The 26755-nt window shown below is 42.0% G+C and overlaps 1 protein-coding gene across 1 annotated transcript in view; it reads left to right on the top strand.

Annotated features, from left to right (window-relative positions):
* Positions 1-26755, top strand: part of BAZ2A (bromodomain adjacent to zinc finger domain 2A) — a 3667728-nt gene that overhangs the window by 2672971 nt on the left and 968002 nt on the right. The window contains exon 23 of the mRNA XM_044083634.1: positions 6716-6871. Coding sequence (XP_043939569.1) covers positions 6716-6871 — 156 coding nt within the window. The remainder of the gene's footprint in view (positions 1-6715; positions 6872-26755) is intronic.

Raw genomic sequence — 26755 nt, 5'->3', positions numbered from 1 at the left:
ACTGAAGGTTGCCCTCGATCCCCCTCTGAGGATGTCTCCTTTGCTGACATCCTTGAAATCCTGAAACAGAGGGGGAACTGGCCAGCCCTTAACCCTTCGGAGGATGAGTCAGTGTATCTTGAGGTGTTTGGCTCTCGCTCTTCTACCTCCTGGGTGTCCCCTCCCTTTGACCCCCTTATGGAAGTGGTGGCAAGGAAGGCTTGGACGGCTCCTGACTCAGTGGAACTCAGTGAAACCCACCCCGAGGAGACCATCCAAATTTATTACTGCCCCCAGAGACAAAGATTTTTTATCCAAAGGTGTCCCTGTTGATGTCATGGTGGTGGCTGCGGCCACAAAGAAGGAATTAGCTGATCCTTCGATTCCTGTCCATCCTCCTAATAAGGAATCTAGGACCATGGACAGGTACGGCAAGCGGATGTTTTCATCAGCGACCTTTTCAATGCGGTCGCTGAACCACTTATGCCACTTTACTCGTCTCCAGAAAGATCTACTCAAGGATATGGGTGAACTGATAAAGGATCCTACAGCTGAGGGGTTCAAAGATACAATGAACTCCCAGTTGGCAACCCTAAATTCCATCGTTAACTCCTCCATGCGGCTGGTCTCATATGTAGCAGATGGAGCGAGTAGAGCCGCAGGCACAGGTGTTGCCTTACGACGTCACGCCTGGATGCGGCGATGCAACTTTGCGGACCCTTTCAAGGTGTCCTTCACCAATTCTCCCTTTGATGAATCACCATTGTTTGGTCCACAGGTGAAGGATACATTGACCAGGTGCGAGGTAGGACTCTCTCTGCTGTAGGAGTCCGTTTTTCTACCCCTTCTAGACCCTATCCCAAAGGTCAAAGGGGAGGAAAGATGTGGTTCCGCAAACAATCCCAGGGAGTCTCATCTGATGCACAAGGCCGATTCCCCTCTAGAGGCAGAGGGGGGAATAATAATAGACGCCGCCCTAGAGGCAGAGGAGGTCCGCAAAACCAGGGTAGCAGAGACATGTTCTCTGACAAACCCTTTCAGCATCCCTGAGGGGCTGCCCGGCTGTCCACCATCGGAGGCAGTCGGGGGAAGGTTATCACTGTACCCAAAAGCCTGGCTTTCCCTTACTCAAGACAAATGGGTACGGTCGATCATATCCGAGGGTTACAAAATTCCCTTTATTCACATCCCAACCCAACCCAAAAGATCCCTTCCAGATGTTCCACCCGGTCTAAGGGAACAAGCAGCATTAGAAATTTCAAAGCTGCTATCAAAAAGAGCTATCCAATCAGTCCCAGCAGACCAGCAAGGATCCGGAATCTACTCCAAATTCTTTTTGGTACCACAGAAAATAGGGGACTGGAGACCCATACTGGATCTCAGCTACTTAAACAAGTTTGTCAAGAAAACAAAATTCCGGATGGTCATGCTACAGTCCATTCTACCCTTCTTGGGTCAGGACAATTGGATGTGCTCGATAGATCTTCAGGACGCGTACTACCACATCAAAATGAACAGACGCTCCAGGAGATATCTCCGCTTCAGGCTGGGAGCCAGTCACTACCAGTTCAGGGCCCTGCCCTTTGGTCTCACTACAGCCCCCCGTGTGTTCACCAAATGCATGGCAGTGGTCGCGGCTCACTTGAGACGTCAAGGATTCCAGGTGTTTCCATATTTGGACGACTGGCTCCTTACCGCCACCACCAGACATCAGCTTTTTCTATCCAGGGACTTCACCATCCAGTGTTGCCAAGCTCTAGGCATTTCGATAAATTTCGAAAAATCTGCTTTGTCGCCTTGTCAATCTATTATCTTTATAGGCGCCACCTTAGACACACTCAATCTTTCAGCCAGACTCACAGAGCAGAGGGTGTCAGACATTCTGAACCAAGTTTCCCTTCTCTTACAATGCAACAAAGTCAAAGCCAGACTGGTTTTGAAGGTACTAGGGCTCATGGCAGCAGCTATTCCCCTTCTCCCCTTAGCTCGCTTTCACATGAGGATCCTCCAATGGATGCTTTTTACTCAATGGTCCTTTCAACAGCTCCCGATGTCCCATACCATATTGATAACTCAAGCATGCAAGAATCAACTGTCTTGGTGGATCACATCACCTCAACTTCTCCAAGGAAGACCCTTCACTCCCCCCCCCCCCCGTCGCCACGTTGACAACAGACGCCTCCCTGATCGGGTGGGGGGGCATTATCAGGGCAGGACAGTCCAGGGCACGTGGCAACCTTTCGAGTTCCACTTGCACATAAACGTCTTAGAGATGAGAGCAGTGCTTTTAGCGTTGCAAGCCCTTCACAACTCTCTTCCCACTGGGACTATTGCAATTCAAATGGACAACATGTCCGTATTGTGGTACATCAACAAACAAGGCGGAACCAGATCATACCCTTTATGTCGAGAGGCACTCAGACTTTGGCAATGGGCGATCTCTTCTCAGCGTTTTCTGATAGCAACGCACATTCCCGGGAAATCCAACGTTATTGCAGACAAATTGAGCAGAGCAATTCTCATGCCCCACGAGTGGTCTCTAAAGAAATCAGTTCTAGAAGAAGTATTCCTAAGATGGGGCCAGCCTTGCTGCAATCTTTTTGCTACTCCCCAAAACAGCAAGTGTCACGACTTCTTCACTCTCTTCCCGTTACCAGGCCATCCCACCAGAGACGCTCTAGTCCACGATTGGCCCCGGGGACTTCTATATGCCTTTCCCCCCTTTCCACTGATATCTCAACTAATTCAGAAAGCCATCACCTTGAGAGTGACAATGATCCTCATTGCCCCTTGCTGGCCTCGACAGATATGGTTTCCTTTTCTTCATCGTTACCTTTTGGAGCAGCCTTGGCATCTGGACCCAGTACCAGATCTGATAACCCACCAATCGGGTCAGCTGCATCAATCTCTGCCTTCTCTAAACTTCACAGCGTGGTTTCTCCGATTCCAACCTTAGCCAGGCTTCCCTCAATATCTCGCTCGGTCCGAGATATCTTAATAGCCTCTCATAAATCTTCTACCCGGAAGATTTATAGTAGCAAATGGAAACGTTTTTCCCTTTGGGCAACATCAAAAAACATAGATCCCTTTACTGCACCTATCCAGTCTATTTTAGACTTTCTAGCAGAACTCTTTCATTTAGGATCTTCTGCATCAACCATTAGAGTTCAATTGGCTGCCATATCAAATTTTCATGTTGGTGTTTCAGAGTCTAGCATCATGGCTCACAAACTCTGTAAAGCCTTTTAAGGGTGTATTTCTTCTCAAACCTCCAATCAAAGTTCCCCCGCCTCAATGGGATTTGAACTTGGTTCTGGCATCCTTAATTCTTCCCCCCTTCGAGCCGGCGGCTTCATGTTCTCTGAAGTTGCTTTCTTGGAAGACACTTTTTCTGGAAGCTATAACTTCAGCGAGAAGGGTATCCGAACTCCATGCTCTGTGCAGTCGTCCTCCTTACTTAGTTTTTCACAAAGACAGGGTATCCTTCTGTACTAATCCATCCTTTTTGCCTAAAGTTTCTTCTCAAATAAACCTAAACCAAATTATTGATCTTCCCGTCTTTTTCCCTAACTATTCAAACAGGTCGGAACAAAAGCTACATTTTTTGGATGTTCATCGCCAACTTAGATATTACTTAGGACTAAACAATTCAGGAAATCTGATCAATTGTTTCTGTCATATGCGGAAGGCAAATTGGGCCTTCCAGTTACTTAAGTATCCCTCTCTAGATGGCTCACCTCTACAATTACCTTCATCTATGAGATCAGACATCAAAAACTCCCCTCAAGACCTAGAGCTCATTCAACTAGGGCATTAGCTACATCCGTAGCTTTTCAGGATAGGCTGCCGATAGATTCAATTTGTGCAGCAGCCACCTGGGCTTCTCCTCATACATTCATTTCACATTACAAATTGGACATGGTTTCCAGAAGCCATGCCAATTTTGGTTCCACTGTTCTCAAGAGTCTGTTCTGATAGGCCACCCGGGATAAGGTGCTAGGGGCGCGGTCCCATCCAGCAAGAATGAAGGCGAGATTGACAACTTAACATTAAGAAGTTATGTACCTACCATAACGTTCCATGTTAGTTGTCTTCTTCTCGCCTTCTTTCTTGCGTCCCACCCTCCTTCCCCCAAGCCTGGACAGACCGACTGAAATTCATTTTGTGTTTTTCTCCTGAAAGTTGTCATTCCCACACGTTCTTCCACCTCTTCTATCCTTACTGAGGTCTGCCTTTCCTTTACGCAGATTGTTTTGAGGTGGGTTTCCCTACTCCATTCTATGGAGACTAGGATTGCTTGGTATAGCTATCAAACGAGATCCGAGTAGTTACCGCCTAGCATTGTGGGATATAGGGGAGCCTCGAGCCGGTGGAATTAGCTCTCGAGCTTTTAGTATTGGCCGAGTCGGAGCCGAGGATCGGCTCCGAACCCATCCAGCAAGAAAGAAGGCGAGAAGAAGACAACTAACATGGAACGTTATGGTAGGTACATAACTTCTTATTATGAACTACAAGGTAAATGTGGGATGGTTAAATTTTTCAATTGTAATATGTGCAACTTTTTATATGTTGATAATGATTATTTAAATGTGAGAAGTATAACTGTTAAAGTACCAGGATTAATCAATTGTAAAATGAACAATGTTGTTTACTTAATCACCTGCTTAGACTGTAATGCTTTTTATGTTGGAAGAACAACCCGAGAATTATATAAACGAATGTATGAACACAAATATGCTATTCAGGCAGGGGACGAAAGAAATGCTATGCATAAACATAAAGTTAAGAAATGTAAAACCAATTATAAATTTATAGTACTGGAAAAGTTAAAGAATAGAGCATTTATAGTCAATATAGAAGAAGAATTGGGTTGGTTAAAGTATGCTTGGCAGGTGAAACAAAATGTGTGCTTCCCGCCTGGATTAAACAACAGAGAGGAATTTATAATGTATTTAAAAAGAAGGGGTTTTAAACACTAATGTATTTAAAAAGAAGGGGTTTTAAACATTAATGTTTTTAGATGGCTTATTTTTATGAAAGAGTAGAGTGTATCTTTAAGCATCTTGCTTAAAGGTTATCATGTGATTTGTTGTAATTGTATTTATCAATGAATATGTGTCTAAGTTATTTGTCTGATGAAGTCTCGTGTGGATTTGGTGAGAGATGAAAGCGCTAACCAGTGTTTCAGTGTGGCTATTAAAGTGGTTTTCTTGTGCCTTGCTTCTACTTTTCTTTTGAGCATTCAGACAGGGTGTGCTTTAAACCAGGTGCTGTTTTTATGGAACCAAGTGGTGTATACTGCTCAGTGCTCTTTCAAAACGTCTTTTTTGCACAAATAATCGTTATGCAGTACATAGTGCAGGTTTAGGAGGCAATCCCTGTAACAGCAGATACACAAATAAGAGGATTGTTTCTGCAGGATAGCTCCATCCCTTCATTTCCCTGATACTGCAATCATACTGGGTCTGATATCTACTACTGTGCCTAATTTGTTGTGCGTTATTTACATATATTTATATTTTTAAGTTTTACTTTGATGTTACTTAACTTTAGGCTTCTAGATGAAAGTTTATTCATAGATGGTTTGCAAGATGGTTTTAATAAAAAGTGTGTGTGTGTTTGTGTTTATGCAGATATGCATATTGGTTGTATAGTTAACCTTGTGCATTGTTAGGAAGTATACTACTTTCCCTTTTTTTTCCGTGACTTGTCTAACTTTGTTAAAAAACATTTATTAATGTGCCTATCAACTTCTGAGTATTATAAATGCTAGCACTGGGCCTGCACCATGGTTTAGCAAGAGAGAGAGAGAGGCATGACTATTGCTCAGGTGACTCAGGTTTGATTTGCCGCTTTAGAGCTTAATGGCACAGAAAGGGAAGGACGGCTGCACCTATCCGGGGGGGAAGGGAGTGTAGGTGCTCAGGTGCACATACACATTGATCTGGATTACCATATGCGGAATGGAAAACCAGGAAGAGGCATCCTGCTGATGTCAACCTGTTGCAGAAGTGAGTGGTGATGCATCTCTGACTCCCATTGCACATTCCCCCCATATGCTCTTGATGTACAACTGCAGAGTGTATCACTTAAGGTTAAAACCTGAATCATCTGTAATAGCTGCCTTAATGATGGCCCACCTGGATGACCCTCGCATCTTTAATGGAGAAAGAATTGGCTGATTGGATGGGAAGGGGCTGATGACTTACACACAGTGCAAACAAACTGTTTACAAAAATCATAGCAGACAGTTTAGAAAAAGATGTTCAAAATTTGGTGTTTTTATGTTGTAGACCCTATACAGTCACAGAGAAGCGATCTTTGTACAGATTTAATTCCACAATTTGAAAATTTATATTTCCTTAAACAAAAAAATTAGTAAATCTAGGAGGAGTGAGGCAAAATCTGGGAGTAAAAAAATCATTGTGCTATCATAAATCACAGCAGCTGAGATATATGTATGTTGGTGTAGCTTCTCCATATGGCTATTTTTGGACACACATCAAAACAAAAACTGGGAAGGCACTTTTTTTTTTTTTTTATCCTTCTGTGATGTTATTCCAGAATGTTTGTGTTTTTGGTACCTGTTGTCCCTCCTTCCTTATGTTTTTTTTTTCTTCTTCAATGTATATCTTATATTGCTTTTAATTTCTTTAAAAATATGCTAAACATTTCATGTTCCAGAAGTAGTTCTTGTCCTGCAACAGATGTTTTTTTTTCTGTGTTTAAATTCTAGGCATGCGGAGTGGTTGGTGGCTGATAAAGTCTCCAGAAGAGTTGGATACACTGCTAGTGAGGCTTCATCCTAGGGGAATCCGGGAGAAGGCTCTTCATAAGCAGCTCACCAGACACCTTGAGTATCTTAAAGAGGTGTGTGCACGACCTAAGAATGGTAAGTAATCCTGTCTTTGACTGTCATATAGAAAAATTACTTAAGAGTTACAGTTTATAGTTTGTTTCTCTTGTGATAGAAAAGTGGACTGCAGATCAAGAGTCCTCACTGTAGTGACCATCTGTAGTAACCAGATGGAGAATAAGACAGTACTTGGAGATAGCTTTTGGATGGACGGACAAGTGTTCAAAGTCCACTGTTGTGAAAACCCAAATATACTGTTTTATTTTATTTTAGTTATATTTGTTTACTGGGGTAGTTCACTGGTCACTACTGACCAATGTCAGGCTCAGGCCTGGATGAAATGCAAAACATTTCACTAACAAAAAAGGTAGCAATGTAAACATAAGAGTAGCTCAGATTAACTACACAGAAAAACAGTATATGTGCATTCTAGTAAACAAGCAGAATGTAATGTAGAAGATATATATTAGTTTCTAAAGGGGAGGAGAAGAGATGTGGAAAGGAAAGCAGGACTGCATGTTAAGTGAGATGTCTTGTGTTGAAGGAGGAGTATTTGGCTTAGAAGAAGCTTTGAGTTGCATTCTGAATTTTGAGTAAGTGTTGATCTCCTTTGGACTGAGAGGAGAATGAAGATGTAGTGCTGTGTAGTTTGATTCTAAGGGTAGTGAGAGTTGATAGGGATTGTGAGTAGTGCCGCCTCAGGTTGTATGAGGCATTGTTTCATGGCATTTAGCTGCAGTGGAAGTGTATGTGTTGAGTTAGAGTAGTTTGTGGAGTCTAGATCCTAAGAGCAGGTTAGGTCTTTGTTTTTTAGGTAGCCATTTGGCTTTTCCTAGTGTGATACAGTGATTCTTACCAAGAGATGAGTTTATTATGAATTAGAAGATGTTGTTGGAGATGTCTGGAGTTTGGTAGCATTTTTCTTGGAAGTGGATGTGAAAATGAATAGTCCATTTTCTAGCTGAGAGAAGAGAATTTCTTTGCAGATATCTGCTCTGGTTAGTTGAGATAGAAGAGGAGGGGAGATTTTGTGGCCCTGAAGTGCAGGGAGTTTATTTTTGCTCTCATTCTATCTGTTTGGAAATGGAGGCTTAGAGATTAATCAAGCCACAATCCTAGGTGTTTGAAGATAAATATGTTTCTATGTCGTGGTTGTATAAGCCAAGGATAGTTAAAGAGCTGATTTTTGGTGAAGTTTCTGTGGAGTTCCAAAAAGGAAGGGTTGAGAAGTAGTTTATAAGCCATTGGTAGAGCTTGTATAAGTCTGAATGGAATTGAGATTGAATGTTGGTGTGAGAGTTACTTGGTCTGTAAATGACCATGTTGCCAGCATAGAGGATGACTGGGAGATGGGAGAAGTCACATGGAAGTTTGAGGGGACCCTGTTTTCCTTATGATGCAGTGACCTTGACCTTGAAGTTGGCTATATTAAATAAGGGGGGTACATGGTATATGTTTCTAAAGTTGTCTGTCATTATAGCTCCCACTTAGGACACTGACATTAAAATCAAACTTCAGGCTGCTATATATAGTAATACCCGGGTCTGTATGACAGTATCGAATGAACTAAATAGCGAATGCTATTTAGTCACTCTGATACTGTCGAAATGGCAAAATAGCGAAGTCACGGAACATCTAATTTTTTTCCCAGGGAAAAAAAATCCGGTGGGCCGTCTTCTGGACTTTGCCATTTCCTCCACTATGGTACGATCTCAGAGTTGGTATATTTAAGTAGGGGGTGTGGGGTGGTTTGGGGGCAAAGCCCCTCACTTAAATTTGTGTTTTAAGTTTGTTTTTTTTTTTGTTTTTTTTTACGGAACAGCTTATTTTTTCCCTGGGAAAAAAATTGCTGTTCTGTTTGTTCGATATTTTGTTGTTTCAGTATTATTGGTACGATGAAATAGCGTTCGCTATTTACATTGTACGATAATATGATATAGACGCTAATACCCACATCCTCTGCATGATCAGAAAGTGACAAAATCCTGATCATTAGTAAGGATATTTCTTGTTGCATGGTCCAAATTGTATTACAATACATTTTAACTGTTAAGTACGACTATGCTTTTCTTTGACCATGTGGGCAACAAAGCCAAGTTAAAGTTACCCTGTAATGTACACTGGTTAGTCAAGTTGGTTACTATGATTCCTTTCTTGGTATCATCTGCAAACTTAGAAGTCCATACTTCTTCCTTAATTGGTAGATTGGAAATGTTGCCATAAATATACTGAAAAGAAATTTCCTCAATGTAGAATCTTGTGAGACTCCTTAGTTGATTGTCCTCTTAGTTAAAAACTTATTACGTACCCTAATCCTTCTTTTGCAGTATGGGAGCCTATTAGCAATCCAGTTGATGATGCTAGAATTCAACTCTAGAGTAAATAAGGTTTAACAAATCTGTTTCTGTGTTTCTAGTGACCTTTTGATCAGATTTAGATGTCTTATTCTGGTGTTTGTGAGACTGTTTGATTTGTTAAGGTACAAGAGATCTTGGACTGCTGGGTTCCTGATTGCACAGCAAGCAAGTTATAGGTCTTCTCTGAAGAGCATGCAAGACGCAGAAAAGAGGGACAGTGCTTCTTCTCTTTTCCAGTAGTTTAGGGCTTTTACACCTGTGATCCTCTTTTAGGAAACTTTGTGGTCTTTCCAGCTGCTTGATATATCTCGTTAGGTACTTCCCAAAGGGAGTGTTGTATTCTGTAATTGGCCTGATCAGTGCTGAATACAACTGGACAGTAACATTTTTAGATCTGGATCATATTCCCTTGACAATGAACTGCACCAAGCAGAAGGATTTCTCACAGCATTTGCTACATAATAATTAAAGGAGAGGGAATTATTGACTCAGGTTCCATGATCTCTAACTACATTTTCATTTTGAAGTGTGGTAGTATCAATGCCACATTTTGGGGAGATGGTTTGTCTATCAAATGCAACAGTGCTAAATTGTTATTTAATTTAAACCCATTTTCACTACACCAGACATTTATAAGTGTACATTCCTGCTGAAGGGCTTCTGTGTCATAGGGGGATTCAACAATAACTCCCAATTTGTAGTCATCTGTAATCTTGGTTAGGCATAGGTCTTGATTTTTAGTCTGTTGATCAGAGAAGTAAATACTAAACAAAAATAGCCCCAACATTAAGCCCTGTGGAACACAACTGCTCACCATCATGTTATTCAACATTTAGATCACTGTTGAAGTAACCTAAGCTATTTGGGTCCTGCAGAAGGGACCGGCCTTTCAAAGCTTAAGGGCACCATCCAAATGCATTGTCAGGAGCCTGAGGGGGTACTCCAGTATAAAGGCAGAGCTCCAAAACATTCAGAGCCTTTTGCTGCCAAAGAGTGCTCCATTGGTGAACCCCATGAAATTGTTAGTTGGCTAGTGATCCTTAAAGGCTGGGCAGATAAGTCTCCTTTCATGGAAACCTTCCACTGAAGTCATTTTTCAGAGGAAAGCTTATGTCTTTCTGATCAAAATGCTATGTTTATTAGGAAACTGAATGTTTTGGAACTGCCATTACATTTTAAGGGAGTTTGTATGTAATGCTTTGGTGACCTTTGTGGAAAAAAAAAAGTTAAGTTTTTGACATACGTTTGCTACAAATTTTGTAGATTTTTGTATTTGGGACAGAATGCTGTGCTTGTGATTTACTGCCAGCAGTTTATTTACCTCAGTGTCACCTTTTTTACCAACTCATCCAGGCTCCGCCATCTGCCTTTGAGGCCTTATTCTTGACTAAGCTATGGAGCAGCTACTGGTATGCAAAGTTTTGCCTTACCCTGTCTGCAAGAAAAACAAGGCTCAGGTTAAGTAGTCTGTGAAGAGGTTCCATCAAGGAATATTTTATTTTTAATAGCTTTATTGAATTATCACTTAAGACGTAGGCAAACATACATTCATATTAAAAAAAAAAAACAAACATATTAACATATTCCCAGTTCCCAACATTATATATCAAAATATATTCTTTTATATATTTATCATCAATTCAACATTACATAAATTGATCAATTCCTGCCTTCCATTAAACCTCACTCCTCATTCAAAACATTATTCAGCATGTGTTCTTCCCACAATTTCCATTTTTTCTATGTAATTTGGTCCAACCCTTTTTTAAAGATCGCATTTCCAGTTCTTTTATCTTTGGTACAATGTTAACTACTTCAAGTATAGTTGGTTTAGACTTTACTTTCCATTTTCTAGTACTTGTTTTTTTTGACAGCCACCAGAATTAAATTTAACAAGACCTAACTATGTCCAGGCAATTCAAATCCTGTATCCCAGCTCAAAAAAATCATTTACTTAGTTGCTCCCATTTGCTTACCCAAATAGTTCTGACAGAGTACTCTGTAGTGAATTTTTAAAATCTGCCAACTCATTACACTCCCAAAACATATGTTCCCTTACCTCCTTATTCCCCATCACACCTCCAATAGTTGCCACCTACCTGAGGAACAATTATTTGCAGTCTGGGTGGTGTATAAAAATACCTATGCAAATACTTTGAAGCAAAAATCATAAACCACCTAGTTTTTATTGCATATTTGGGAGCCATACATAGGTCCTTCCATCGTTTCCTTGTGAATTGCTTATCCAGGCTCTTTTCCAACCTCCTCTAATTGATTCCTGTAGTTATTGTGCAATATTTGATATGCCCTTCTAATTATCCCTTTTTAAAAGCAGCTTTTGTTCCAGATTCAGCTAAAAACTCTTATCATAGCTGGTCTTTCACTTAGATTCCCTTGTCCCTTTCTCTATACTCAGACAACAACCCTGATAGGGAAGGCATTCTGTAGCCTGCATTCCAAATGTCTTCTTGGCTTTTTCCCATTCTGTTACCTTTCTCACTCTAGATATTTGCTCCGAATATCTTGGCTTTTTTGCCAGTTTCCTCTACTAAATTCTAGCCTCCTCTTGCCTATTCTCTGTACCCCTAGTTGCAGTAATCCCTATTGGCAAAATCTTCTTTTTCCATTCTCTTGTTGACTTAGTTTTTGGAATACTTTCTGATACTTTATGAATATAACATTCTGTGTAGCTGTTGTTATTCTTCTTAAGGATCTGCATCCAAAATTCCACTTTCTCGAGTTTCCCTCCTGCTTCATCATCATCCCTTTCCAATTTGAATTATAGCTTTCTGTGTCTGTGTTAGGTAAATGAGCCTTAGCTGTGTAGCACTAACATATTCTTCAAGTCTGGTAATACTAATTCACCTTTGTCTATTGGAAGGATCAACTTATCCCACTTCACCCTTGCCCTTTTCCTCTCCCAGATAAAATCCTTCAACTCCTTATTAATTTCTGTCCACAATTTCTCTTCTGGCTGATAAAAATATGCCTGACCTGTATATAAAAATATAAAGGAACTAAAACATTTTCACTACTTGTGTTTTGCTACCCATGTCCATAAACAAGAGCCTCCAGTTTCTCAGTTTTTGTATTATCTTTTATTTAATCGCTGCCCACGTCACATGTAAAAATATGGGAGTTGCTGGACATATTATGTGTGGGTACATAGTTTACAGCTATAGCCCTGTGTTTTATCTTCATTAATTTTATATGCAGAAAAGACTTAAAACTGTCTCAAGATGTTCCACAGCACAGAGGTATTCTTTTCTGGTTTTATCAGGTACAAAGTAATATCATCTGCAGATAAAGCCAACTTTTCTTAATTACCACACCAATGTCATACTTGAATTTCTAAGTTTCTTATTTTCTTTGCTAATGACTCTAAATGGTGAAGGGGAAAGAAGCACCTTTGCCTGGTTCCCATCAAGGTATGTTCAGTACTGTTTAACAAACTACTCTGTATGTTATCTGGATCCACTGAGGAAGTATTCTTAGTCTTGCATAGCACCTTCAGTACTTGTTCTTTAATAATGATGTGGCGTTTAGCTAGGACTTCCAAGATGGTTGCACAATGATTAATAGCTTAAATTCAACTCTCTCAGTGTGAAAACAGAAACTGAGACAAGGGAGCCAGTGAAGTAGTCATTTTGGCTAAAACTGAGTTACTGGCTAGTGAGTACACTGCCTGGATGCCAGCAAAAAAGAAATTTAGAGAACTTGAAAGAAAATCAACCAGAAAAGGTGAAGAGAAAACACTGTCTGGGAAGAATCCTGCAGCTGTTAAGCAGAATAACAGTTTACCTTCAGCTTTGCTACAAGAGATGGCTTCCAGTAATTTTGAGGAAAAAATAAATCATTTGTTCTCAGAGGTGATTAAAATAAATGAAACATTGTAGGAGTATCTCAAATCAAATAACAAAAGGCTGGAAGAAAATAGAAGAAGATTTAGCTAGCTATTCAGGTGAACTGATACAGCTGCAAAAATCGGAGGTTGAAATGAAGAAAAAGCTGCTGGCTGAGTGGGAGGCTTCTGAAGAAAAGTAAAAAAACTGTAGAGTTAGAAGATAGCGCATGCAAGGAAGACGTAAGATTTTTTTGCTGTATCAGAGAAACCGGAAGGAATAGACTGCATTGATTTCATGAAAGCACAAATAATCAGCTGGACTAATGTTCCACAGTTAAGATTTAAGTGAAAGGCACACTGAGTGTATGTTCCAAACCACCTGCTCATGAGAAAACAGTCACAATCTATATTAGTTAAAGTTGCAATCATACCTGCAGAAAGAGTTGAACCTTATAAGACTGTATCAGAAAAGAAAAAGTATTAAATATTGGAGACAGCAGAGTGTTTGTGGAAAATGATCATTTACTGTACACCAAGCAGAAGAGAAGCAAATTTATTCCAGAAATCAGGGAATGCCAACAGGCAGATGTTACATTCAAGTTGCTGTATCCCTCTGTCTCCAAAATATTTCTCCTGGAGGATCACAGACATTTTTGAATGCAGAACAGGCTAAGGAGGAAATAAAAAGTTTATCCATCAAAAAGTGAGCCTGCAAGCAGTACGGGATTCTGCTTCTTATTCTTCTGATGAAAAAAATTCCCAGAGATTTAGGCACTGAAACCTTTTCCATTGTTCCAAAGAAAATGCTTGAGAGAGAGTTTGCCATATTTATTACTGCTTGTTGGTAGTCACATTAAATTGATGATAGTATTCTACTGAATTACTGGTTTATTTGTGCTGTCTGTTACTGTTGTGATTGTCAGCTACTGTTTTAAAGCAATCTGCTGATTAACTATATTTCATTGCTGTCTACTACAATTCATTACTGTTTAACTGCATTTTACTGCATTTCAACTGTATTTTTTCATACTGTGAGTTCTGTTCTTTTGACTTTAAGTGATTAATCTGTACTTCATTGTGAGTTTTTTAATGTGTTCTTAACCTTAAAATTGAGTAGTATAGATAGATACAGGTCTGCTGCATCTAGTGCTTCAGGTGGAGGTTTTTTAACCCTTTTTGATGTATTCCAGCTACAAATTTTCCCTTAGTAGCACTTGTGTTATCATCTAGTAGCACTACTCTTAGACCTTCCTCCTTTTACCCTCTTAGCTGTTTCAGTTTCTGACAAATATGGATGGACAATTTCCTACATTTTCTCTTGCCAATCTGGTTGATATGGGCATTCTGAGACAGTGTAGCAACTGCGTCATGTACACGGACAACCCTCTACTACTACCACCGAGGAACACAATTTCTGAGAGATGCAATTACATCAAGCACCTAGTGTCATTGCTCTCTTCCCCACAAACCAGTATATCTGGCACTGAGAAGGCTGGCAACACAAACACCACACCTCAGACACCACCCACACCTACACAACACACCCAGACATATGCAGAGGTCCTCAACAAAAGAGACCTCTGAGGCATAAACACATGTGAACTCCATAGACCACCATACCAAACATAGTCCACACACCTGTTTCTCACAGCCAGTAAGGCCTAAAAATAAACCCAATATATTAGCGGTTTACTATTAGAATGTTGAAGCGAACTCCATCGACTGTACTGTTGTCGAACATGGAAGTTCGAAAACGGTAATATCGAAGACCAAAAACCAACCTAGGAACGGTTTTAACATGGGTCGAGATAGGTGTCCAGTGTTATTCCGAACTACAAACCTCTCCCCTATCTCGACCCATGTTAAAACCCATTCCTAGGTTGATTTTTGGTCTTCGATATTACCGTTTTCGAACTTCTGTGTTCGACAACAGAATAGTCGACGGATTTTGCTTTGACATTCTAATAGTAAACCATATTAGCCATAGGAGACCCCATTGTTAGACCCACAGATGTGCCCCTCACCAGGCTGGATAAGGAGGAAGTCACGGTTAGTTGTTTGTCAGGTGCCAGAATCCGCCATATCACCAATGTACTAAAGTCTCTCAACAGGTAATGTTCTGACTCTGTCATAGTCCATGTTGGAGTGAATGACTTGAGACGTACCTCCCTGGACTATATGAAGAGAGACATGATCGAGCTCGCTAAGTATGTGTCCTAGGCAGGTATGTTCCTAGCCTTAAGCAGCATGCTACCGTCACCCAGAATGATGCCTCAATACAAACAGAAAATGATTGACTTTAACAATTGGCTTAGTTTCTAATGTTATTCCAAGAAGATCCATTACCTGACAGCCTGGGATGACATGTTTGGCCTGCATCTGTCTCCCTTAGGCTTCAGGCTCCTGGCAAAGGCTCTTGCCTCCCCATACTGCCTTTTTTAGGCAATGCCATGAGGTCAAAACTACCAACATGAAAATTTCATCAAAACTTAAGTTAAAGGTCATGCTGCTAAATGCTAGGCATCTAAACATGAAACTACACTCATTGAAAGCATTCCTAACCCTGGAAGAAGCTGACATTTGTGCAGTCACAGAAACCTGGCTCAAATCTGTAGAGAGCACCCCAGCCATACCAGGTTGCTCATCCTATCATTCATTCAGACCCCAAACCGTGGGCAGCAAAACAAAAGGAGGTGGAGTTGGAGTATATATAAAAGACATACACACCTCTAGGCTGGTTAAACAGTATGATGCACAGGAAACCCTCCAGGTGCAGTTAACAATTGACGTGACCCCTATTCAAATCATAGCTAGCTATAGGCCTCCAACTCTAACTCAAGATGCCCACTCCACCTATCTGGATCTCTTCAAATCTATCAAGATTCAACCCTTTACCCTGATCCTGGGCGACTTTAACTATCCAACCATAGACTGGAAGAAATACTCATGCCAAAACCCAAATGCCCAGAGATTCCTTGATTTCGTCAATACAAATGCCTTGGACCAGTTGTTTGACACCCCCACCAGAGGTGAAAATATCTTGGACTTGATATTAACCAACATGAATAAGCACTGCAGCATTCCTACAGTGTCATCATCCCTGGTAAGATCCGACCACAAAGCAGTCACTTTCGAAGTCACCATCTATCACCCCCCCACCCCCCCTCCCTCTAGGGTCAAACAAAAAAAACTTCTCCAAAGCTTATTATAACATCCTGTGGGAAGGTTTAAACAGCTTCACAGCCCCTTCCCCCTTCATAGGAACTGGCTCACATGTCCAAACCTTCACCAAAGTACTATATGAGCATTTATATAGCTGCATGGAATCAGGAATACCAGATAGGATGAACTTATCCTCCTCAAGGAAGAGTAAACCTTTCTGGTGGAAATTTACAATAAATAAACTCTATAATAAAAAGAAAACAAATTGATGTCCAGTACGAAGAAGGAGCAGGTGCCTAATTGGAAGCAATCTCTCCTTAGCCTGAACAAGCAAATAAGAGGACTGTTGAAGTCCTCCAAAGCAAACTTCAAGTCCATACTGGTCACATCTACTAAAGACAGTCATTCTTCAGATATGTCCACAGTCTCAAGAGAAGCACCCAGATCTGCTTAGAACTAGTGGTCAAGGACACCACATACACAAATGCTGTAGATATATCCAACCTGTTGGTAGACAGGTTCAGTGAAAACTTCACTCCTCTGTCCCCCCATCAGTAAAACAGGACATCCCCATTATGTGCCCCCCTTGCATTATCTCTAGGGAGCAAGTCATCACTGCCCTCTCAAAGGCAAAAATACAGCCTCCATGGGACCCGATAACATCCCAGGCTGCATCCTACATGACCTCAGGCAGGAACTTGTGGCACCATTAGGCACTCTATTCAACCAAAGCCTGAGTACCGGCTTCATCCAAGCTAAGAGGAGGGCAGCTACTGTCATCCCTTTGCACAAAGGGGGAGCGTCCACCGATCCAGGAAATTATAGACACATCAGCCTAACTAGCCTGATCTGGAAGGCCATGGAGTGGATTATCATGGACTTTATTAACAAGGACATTGGCAACCTCCAGACACTAGATCCCACACAATTGGTTTTGTCAAGGGGAGGTCATACCTGTTAAATTTGGTTGATTTCTTTGAGAGACTGTCACCAAGGCAGTAGACAAGGAGAAGACAGTGCACACTGCCAACCTTGACCTGGCCAAAGCCTTAGATACTATTCCCCACTCAGGTAAAATAGATAAACTCTCTCAACTAGGCATCAATCCATATGTTACCAGATGGGTAGCAAGCTGGCTCACTGATAGAACCCTCCTGGTCAAAATAGGGGAAGCCACATCAAGTAGTAGATATGTAAGAAGCAGTGTACCCCAGGGATTGATCTTGGGGCCTCTGCTGTTTGGGATATACTTCTTGGAGGTGCAGGCCAAATCTAGTGAGCTATGGCTGACCAGGTTTGCAGATGACTGCAAGCTGGGTGCTGTCATCAATTCCCCTAGTGATGTGGACATCTCTCAAGAGGGTCTCATTCAAACAAATGACTGGTGCCAGAAACATGACCTCAAACTGAATGCCAAAAATGCATCATCATCCCTTTTGGGGACAGTGATGTCCCCACAAATTATCACATTGATAATAAGGTAATAAGCAGGCAATCAGTCGTGAGGGACATGGGCACCCAGGTCAGTAGCAATCTGACATTTGACCACCGTATTGCCTCCGTTGTATGGAAAGCTTTCTACATGGCCCACCTCATTAGTAAGGGTATCTCATCCAGGGACAAGGTGGTCATAACATCTCTGTATTCTTCCCTTATAAGACCCATTATTGAGTAGAGTGCCCTTTTCGGCATGTCCCTCACAAAGCACATGCAGCATCTGGAGAGACCACAGAGGTTCCTCAACTGGAGAATCCAGGGCCCCAAACATCTACCCTACACAGATAGGCTAAAAGCCCTGTCCCTCTACTCAGTCTCCTACAGACTCCTCAGAGGTGACCTCTGTCTGGCATACAAAGTAATCTCAGACCCCGCCCTGATGGGACTGCTGCATGTCTGCAAGTCAAACTCCACTCGAGTAACCCGCAAGCGCGACCTGGTCTGTGACATCAGTAGGACTCTTTGGCGGGACAGATGTGTGTCCCAGAGACTCCCCCTTTGTGGAATAGACTTCCTCTCCATGTAAAGCAGAGTATCTTATTAAACCTTTTTAAGCACAATCTGGATATCTTGATGGGGAACAGAAAATACACCCCTGAGATTCCACCTGTGTCCCTGCTGGACAGTAGCATAGGGTGCTGACTTGTTGGAACATGAGCTAAATTCTTTGCTAGGCTTGTAAGGGCCAATAGTCCACTAACTTCCTATGATCCTATGAGGATGATCAGGAGGAAGACCAGCAACATTGACATTAGTGGAATAATTACGAGATTATAAAGTACTAATCACATTTGTAAAATATGGCTTTGCAAGAAAAAATGGCTGAGAAGGACTGGAAATTTGTTTTTTGTTAAATTTGTGGGTGGACTGTAAAGCATAAACCCCACTTTATGTATGTTTAGAAGGATACGGCAGGAGGAATAACTGTAAGCAAAACAATTTTTGATCTCATGTTGTCTTTTCTGTCCATTCCTCAACTGTTGTGTCAGACCTGACCTCGGATCCAACTTTGGGCACTTTTTCTGGACTTAGGATTCATAACTCAGGCGCCTCCCTTTACCCATAAGACCTTCCTGACCCCATATCTTATTTTCTGCTCATAGAGTACAGACATGGTTCAGTGGCTTAGGCTCAGTTTCAGCTTAGTGCATTGTTATTTCCTTTGCCACATTTCTTTGGGTTCCTTTTGATATTGTGGTAGTGTACTGCTAGTGTGGAACTCTTCCAACTCAAATTTTTTTTCTTCCTCTTATTTAAAAAAAAATATAGACCTCTTTTGCACCTTCAGTGTGTGATACATTCCATTTTCTTAATAGTTGATAGCTAGTAGTAGTTAACATTGTTGGTATTTCTCGTCTATATGTACAGTTTGTTGTCAGTGTATTCTTTTTACCTTAGTTGATAGTACTTAGTTTTGACTTTCTTTAATTCTGCTGTCTAGTTTCCATCTTTAGTGATTATGTCTGTCAAACTTACTGGATTTAAGAAATGCGTGACTTGTATCCTCAAAATGAATAACTCTGATTCACGATTAAATGTGTGTATTATTTGGGTGCAGCACATCTGAAGGAAGATTTTTTGATTTGCATGGCCTGTGGTCACTGAACCATGATTGAAGAATGTAATAAGCTCATTCTCAAGGGTATTTTACCTTCAGAAGAATCTTCAACATCTGCATCTTTCCAAGCCTTTGGATCCTACAACTGCCCTGGATCTGATTCCCGTACAATCCAGGACTTCTCCCTTACAAGTGCTGAGGTTTTCCCAGGATTCATTCTATCCTCAGCTGTGTTCACCCTTTCTTCATACAGAAAATTTCAAGGCCACCCTCCACATCTTCCTTAATGTCAATTAGGTCTACCATAAGCCTGACAGAAACTGATGTAGACAGAATGATGAGGAAGTTCTTCAGTACTAAAATTCAGTTGGAAGTTCATCTAGCTCCATCTCCATTTCCCTTTGGATCCTCTCCCTTGCTAATGGATATTTGTACTCCAGTCCAACCTCTGAGTTCAGGAATGCTGGGTCTGAGTTCTTCTGGGTTGTCCATGTCAGATCTGAAGTTGTTATCATCTTCAACGCTGGCATCTTCTCTAATTCAACTGGTTCAAATTTTGTTGGACTGGACAAATCTCGGAGCAGAAACTTTAGCACTGAGTCTGGGGGTAAGGGTTTGACTCCAAAGTTGTCAGAGCCATCCCTTCAACTTGGAGCTTCAGGACTAGATTACTCATTTTTGTCTTTGGTCTTGAAGCAGGGTCACAATGGTGTCCTTATTCGGTACTGGTGTGGCAGCTTTAGCTCCTGCTGGAGTGATCTTGGGTTCCCTCTTAGCTTCTGCCTTTGAGGCAGTTGAGAGAGCTCTCTCCAAGGCTGTAGAAGGAAATTTCTATCCCCGTGTTCCACCTGCTCTGCAGCTGATAACACTGAGTCCTAATCATGCACAGTCTATCCCGTCAGAGCAACCAGTTCACACAATACTCAAGACAGTCCTCATTCAGGACACATCTCAGACTTCTGAATCCTCTCCATAACTCCCCCCTGTGGAGGTGCCTGCAAAGCACAAGTATAATAGGAGCCATATTGACTCACCTCAGGAGTGTCTGACAGAAAACACAGATTTTGATGAAGGGAAGGGGGTCCCCCAGATTATCACTTGAGGACATGTCATTCAGGGGGAGTATCCATATTCATCAAGGATACCCATACCTCCAGGTTAGTGGCACAGCACGATGCTTCAGAGATTATCCACGTGCAACTAACAATGGGAAAAACTGCAATTCAAATTGTAGCTTGCTACAGATCACCCACCATGTCCTAAGACCCCCATTCCGCATTTCTGGAAACACTGTGTAACATAAAGGTCCTACCAGACATCCTAATATTGGGTGATTTCAACTACCCAAATGCTAACTGGGAGAACTACTCAAGTACTAACTCCATTGCCCAACATTTCCTAGAATTTATAAACTCAAACGCCGTGGAACAACTGGTCAACACTCCCACCAGAAGTGACAACTTATTGGACCTGGTCATCACCAACATGGGCGACGGGTGTTCCACACCGGAGGTCAACCCCTCGCTGATTAGATCTGACCATAAACAAATCACTTTGGATATTCACATTCCGTCCCCACCCCCGGACAAGGAAACCACCGTGAAAAACTTTTCAGAAGCAAACTTCACGTTACTTAAGATGGAGTTGGAAAGTTTCAAAGCTCCCATGCTAAAGGAAAATGCTGTCAAAGCTGTAAAATCCTTTCCTAATGCATTCTACAGGCACCTACAAGAATGCATGGATCGTGCTGTCTCAAGCAAAACCAAGACTCACTCCTCCAAGAAAAGGAAACCAGTCTGGTAGACCCCTGCCATAAACAAACTATACAGTGGAAGGAGGAAACTAGTACAGAAAAGAGTAAAATCCCAAGAAGGGAAGATGTCCCTGATCAATATCAGCAAGAAGCTATGATCCCTCATAAAATCGTCCAAGGCGAGCTTTGAAAGAAAGCTTGCCAAGGACTCCAAAGGTAACCACAAGGCATTCTTTAGCTATGTCAAGAATCTAAGTGGCAATGCTCAGATCTGCCCGGAGTTAGTGCAGAATGGCACAAAATACACTGAACCAACCGATATTGCCAACATCCTGGCAGACAGGTTCAGTGCAAACTTCACCCCCCTCTCACCCCCAAAAGAGCCCATAACCATACCAGAAGAATGTAGAGCCCCTAAAATCACAGACACTTAGGTTAAAATAGCCATCTCCAAAGCCAAAACACAACATCAGTGGGACAGGACGGTGTCCCAGACTGCGTCCTACACGAGCTCAAAGACGAACTAACCCCTCACCTAAACACACTGTTCGAACTCAGCCTCTCCACAGGCTACGTACCCATAGAGTGGTGTAAAGCAACGGTTATTCCATTCCACAAAGGTGGAGCCACAACAGACCCCGGGAACTATCGCCCTATATGCCTGACTAGCTTGGTCTGCAAGGCTATGGAGCGCATCATCATGGAACTCATTAACAGAGACATTAGGGACCTCCAAACACTGGACCCTACCCAGTTTGGCTTTGTTAAGGGCAGATCATGCCTCCTAAACCTGGTGGACTTCTTTGAGACAGTTACCAAGGCTATAGACGAGGGAAAGGTGTACACACAGCCTACTTAGACCTCGCAAAGGCCTTCAATACCATTCCCCATTCTGGTATTACAGACAAGCTCATCAGCCTGAACATAAACCCCTATGTCACAAGATGGGTTGCCAATTGTCTCACGGACAGAACCCACATGGTGAGAGTTGTGCGAGCTAGGTCCGACTCTAAACCGATTACAAGTGGCGTTCCCCAGGGCACAGTCCTAGGACCCCTCCTGTTCGGCATATACTTCTCAGAGGTACAGACAAGCACAGGAGGACTATGTCTGACCAGGTTCGCAGACGACTGCAAACTAGGGGCTATAATTGACACACCAGCTGACACAGACATCCTCCAAAAGGGTCTCACTGAGATGGGATACCTGGTGTCAAAATCATGGCCTCAAGCTAAATGCCAAAAAGTGTATAGTTATTCCCTTTGGAAATAACAAAGTACCCACAAACTACCACATGGGTGGTAGTTCCCTAAATACGGAAAACGTAATAAGGGATTTGGGGACCCAAGTAGATAGTAATCTCTCCTTTGATAATCACATTGCTAAAGTGGTTAGAAAATCCTTCTATGTGGCCCACCTAATTACAAAAGGGTTTGCATCCAGATCAAAAGAGGTTATTGTGCCCCACTATTCATCACTCATCAGACCCATCATAGAGTACAACGCCCTATTTGGGATGTACCTTACAAGACACCTGCAACAGCTGGTAAGACAACAGAAGTACCTCACCAAGAGGATCACTGGCCTCAAACAGATGCCCTATGCAGCTTGACTGAAGAAATTCCAGCTGTACTCAGTTGCATACCGCCTGCTCAGAGGTTATCTCTGCCTGACATACAAGGCCATGTCCAACCCAGAATTGATGGACATGCTCCACCTAAAGAAAACCTTATCCCCTCGAGCCACATGGTCTAAGGATCTAAACCTTACCACAACAATAAATGGGACGTGCTGGAAGGATAGATTCCTGTCCCAGAGGCTTCCCATGCTTTGGATCAAGATTCCAATCTACATTAGGCAGAGCTCCTCACTAGCACTCTTCAAGAGAAACCTTGACAAGTGGATGGGAAACAGAAAGTTTACCCCGGGGATCACTTCAGTAGGTCTGCTGGACAGAGGCACAATGAACTAATCTAAGGGGGCTACGAAAGCCAACGCATTCTGGCTAGGCTTATAAATGCCTTCGGGCAGATAGCCTAGTACCTGCCTATGACCTATGAACCTATAATCCTCGAGTTTCTCTAACAGAAATGAGGTTGAGCTGAAGCCCCGTTTCAGGAGGAATATGTTTTTTCTTGAAGCTTTTGGTTCCGGCTCAGTTACTGCATGGGTGGTTCTCCCGGCTGAAAAGATGGTTGATTTAATATCTTGCTGAGTATGGAAGGAACTGGATATCACAGAAACATTTCCCAGAAAAACAAAAATTATCTTGTTGCCCCTAAAGACTATTGTAACTGGAGCAAATTCCCTGCAGTGAACTCCATGATAGTAGTGTCAGCATCTTCTAAGAAAGAGCTCGCAGATGAGAGGTCATCTGTCCATCCCCCTAAAAGATAGTCCAGGGCTTTGGAGAGGTTTGGGAAGCAAGTTTATGCTTCAGTTACCTTTGCATTAAGGTCACTGAATTATTTGGTTCACATAATAAGGTTTCAGAAAGACTTGACAGTGAAGCTGTCCAGGTTTCTCCCTGAGTTCTTGTCTGCAGACCGAGAAAAAGTGGGTTTGCAACTGGCCATCCTTCAGTCACTGTTCAGTGCCTCCATGTGACTCGTATCCAAAGCAATATAAGGTGTTTTGAGAGGCACAAGTACTGCGTTAGTGTGATTTTGTGGAGCATTTTAAGATATAATTTGTCAGTGCTCCATTTGATGGTTCAACTTTGTTCGGCCTTAAGGTCAAAGACACACTTTCCAGGAGTGAACAGGATAGGAAAACTCTTTCTGCCATAGGCACATGGTTTTCTACCCCAGACGACCTTCTCTAGAAACCAGAAAGGGAGCAAAAAGCTGAAGTTTTGAAAGTCTCAAATGCTTTCCCAAGATTCTTATAGAGATAGATCCCCACCGAGGTGGAGGAGGGTATTCTAACAGTAGACATTGCCCTCATGGCAGAGGACACCTGCAGAATCAAGGCTTCAGGGATTTGTTCTCCAAGAGGCCTTATCAGCATTCCTGAACAGTTGCTCAACTACTGCACTTTAGAAGCAGTTGGAGGGCACTTGTCTCTGCACCCAGAAGCCTGGATGTCCATCGCCAAAGATGTCTGGGTGTGTACAGTTATTATCAAAGGCTATTACATTCCCTTTCTCTATCCACTCTTATTATGAAAGAAACTTTCCAATGTTCTACCCTTTCAAGGAAAAGCAGCAGCATTAAAGATATAAAAGCTGCTAGTCAAGTGAGTTATCCAGACAGTTCCACTAGATCAGCAAGGGTTCGTAACTTATTTGAGATTCTTTTACTGCCAAAAAATAATGGGGATATAAGGCCAACTTTGGACCTCAGACACTTGAATCAGTATGTACAGTTTGCAAAGGTCTGAGTGGTCTTGTTAACGGTCCATCCTCCCTCTTCTGAGGAAGGTACAAATGGACGTGCTCAATAGACCTTCATGATGAGTACTACCACATCAAATTGGACTGACACTCCAGGAGGTTCCTTTATTTCTGGCTGTGAGCCAGTCATTTTCAGTTCAGAGCCCTGCCCTTTGGTTTCACCACAGCCCCCGGGTGTTTATCAAATGCATGGCAGTGGTTGCAGCTCATCTTCGACTACAAGAATTCCAGGTGTTCCCAAATTTGTTTGACTGACTCCTTACCTCTCCTACCAGTTCTGTGCTAGGCTGGGCCAGAACCTGTTTGCTTCATCTATACTCCCACCTAGGAATCACAGTCAACTAGGACTTATCACAGTTTTCCCCACTACATGTTTTGGAGTTCATAGGAGTCCACTTGGACACAACCATTTAAACTGCAAGGTTACAGAGTGATTATTCACAATACAAAATCAGGTCCTACAACTCCTTTCCCATCAGAAACCATCCACCAGATAAGGTCTTCATCTTCTAAGATTGATGCCAACCTCCATTGTTATGGTCCTATTGCAAGACATTATATGAGAGTATTACAGTGAACAGTAGCAGTTCAGTGGTCCATCAGATCCCAGCCCATGACATTTCCAGTCCACTTAACAAAAATCTGCAGAAATCATATAACTTCTGTTGCCATCTACAACAGATTAATCAAAACAACCCTCAGAAGTTCTGGGCAGGTATAAACAAACTCCTTCACCCAGGTCAATCCTACAATCCTACCCCCTCACCCTGTATCCACAAATCTCCGGTGGAGGTGGCAAATACCTTCAATAGTTTCTTCACAGAGTCCATCCAGTCCCTAGCTAGCCAACTAACTCCTGGCTGCTCTAAAGTCAATGTGACTATACCCAGTTCTCAACTCTCTTTTAATTTCCAACCAGTTTCTACATCTCTTATTCGAATCCTGATTAAAAAACTAAAACCTACTACCATTTTGGCTGATCTTCTCCCTGCTGAGTATCTGCAAAAAGCTGCAGATGCCATAGCATACCCCATCTCTATCTTAATCAATAGAGCCATAGCAGAGGCTACCATCCCCTCCATCTGGAAAATATCACATGTTATACCACTCCATAAAGGTGGCAGCTTTACTGAACTGTCTAATTACAGACCCATAGCCATCCTGTCTCCACTGGCTGAGATCATGGAGAAGTGCATACATAAACAACTCCTGCACTGTCTCATTCAGAATAATCTGTTGGCCAACTCTCAGCATGGCTTTAGACTTTATCACAGTACCACCACAGCCCTCCCCTCTTTCTCTAATGTCATTAACCAGAACTGAAATAACAGCAAATTATCCTCAGCCCTCTTTTTGGATCTTTCTAAGGCTTTCAATATGGTGAATCACCAACTACTCATCCAAACACTGAAAACCATTTCCTTAGATAACCATGCTCTCCAGTGGTTTCAGTCTTATCTGGGTGGTAGACAGCAGGCTGTACTATGGCAGGACAAAATATCATGCCTTTTACCTAACACCATAGGGGTCCCATAGTAGAACCCCTTTTTTTCTCAGTCTTTATTAATGATCTCCATACAGCCATCTCGGGTGCATCCTGCATTCAATATGCGGATGACTCCACTTTGGTTTGATCTGACACGTCGCCAACAAATCTGTTTACAATAACCCAGAATACTTTCAGTACAGTTGAAAACTGGCTCTCTGATCGTCACCTGATCTTAAACCCTAACAAAACAAAGCTTTTACTATTCTCCCCTACTCGTAAGTCCTCGGCCTTATCCTTCACCATAAAATCTAATAATGGTACCATAATTTCCCTAGATGCCTATACAAAACTCCTTGGTGTTACCGTAGATAACAACCTTAGATTTGACATGCATGTCAATCAAACTATTAAAACCATTAATAAAAAACTTGGCTCGCTGTACAGGATTAAATCTTTCCTAACTCCACCTGCCAGAACAGTTATTGCCCGCTCTCACCTACTTTCCACCCTTCTTTATGCCTCCCCTTTGCTCACCAACCTAAGCAAATCTGATGTTAGCAAACTTTCTAGCAACTATGATCACATTGCTAGATTTGCCACTGGCATGCCCTACAGGACACACCACTGTCACAGCCTAAAACACCTCAGCTGGATAGATCTGCCAAACCTACTTCAATATAACCAGCTAACAGTGGCACATAAAATACTCGATCAACCAGATAATACGTCAGCGCTTAAAAACATAATCTTCGCATATATCAACCTTAAATCACTTCACTCATCCAACAGACTGCTGATACAAACAATCAAATCCAATAACTTAGCCAGTAACTCTGTTTGCAAACTCTGTTGGTAAAACTTGGAAT

This window comes from Protopterus annectens, chromosome 9.part0, assembly GCF_019279795.1.
Source record: "Protopterus annectens isolate FY-2018-M chromosome 9.part0, PAN1.0, whole genome shotgun sequence".
Classification (NCBI taxonomy): Eukaryota; Metazoa; Chordata; order Ceratodontiformes; family Protopteridae; genus Protopterus; species Protopterus annectens.
The sequence above is the reverse complement of the archived record's forward strand: the minus strand, read 5'-3'. Positions and strand labels throughout refer to the sequence as shown.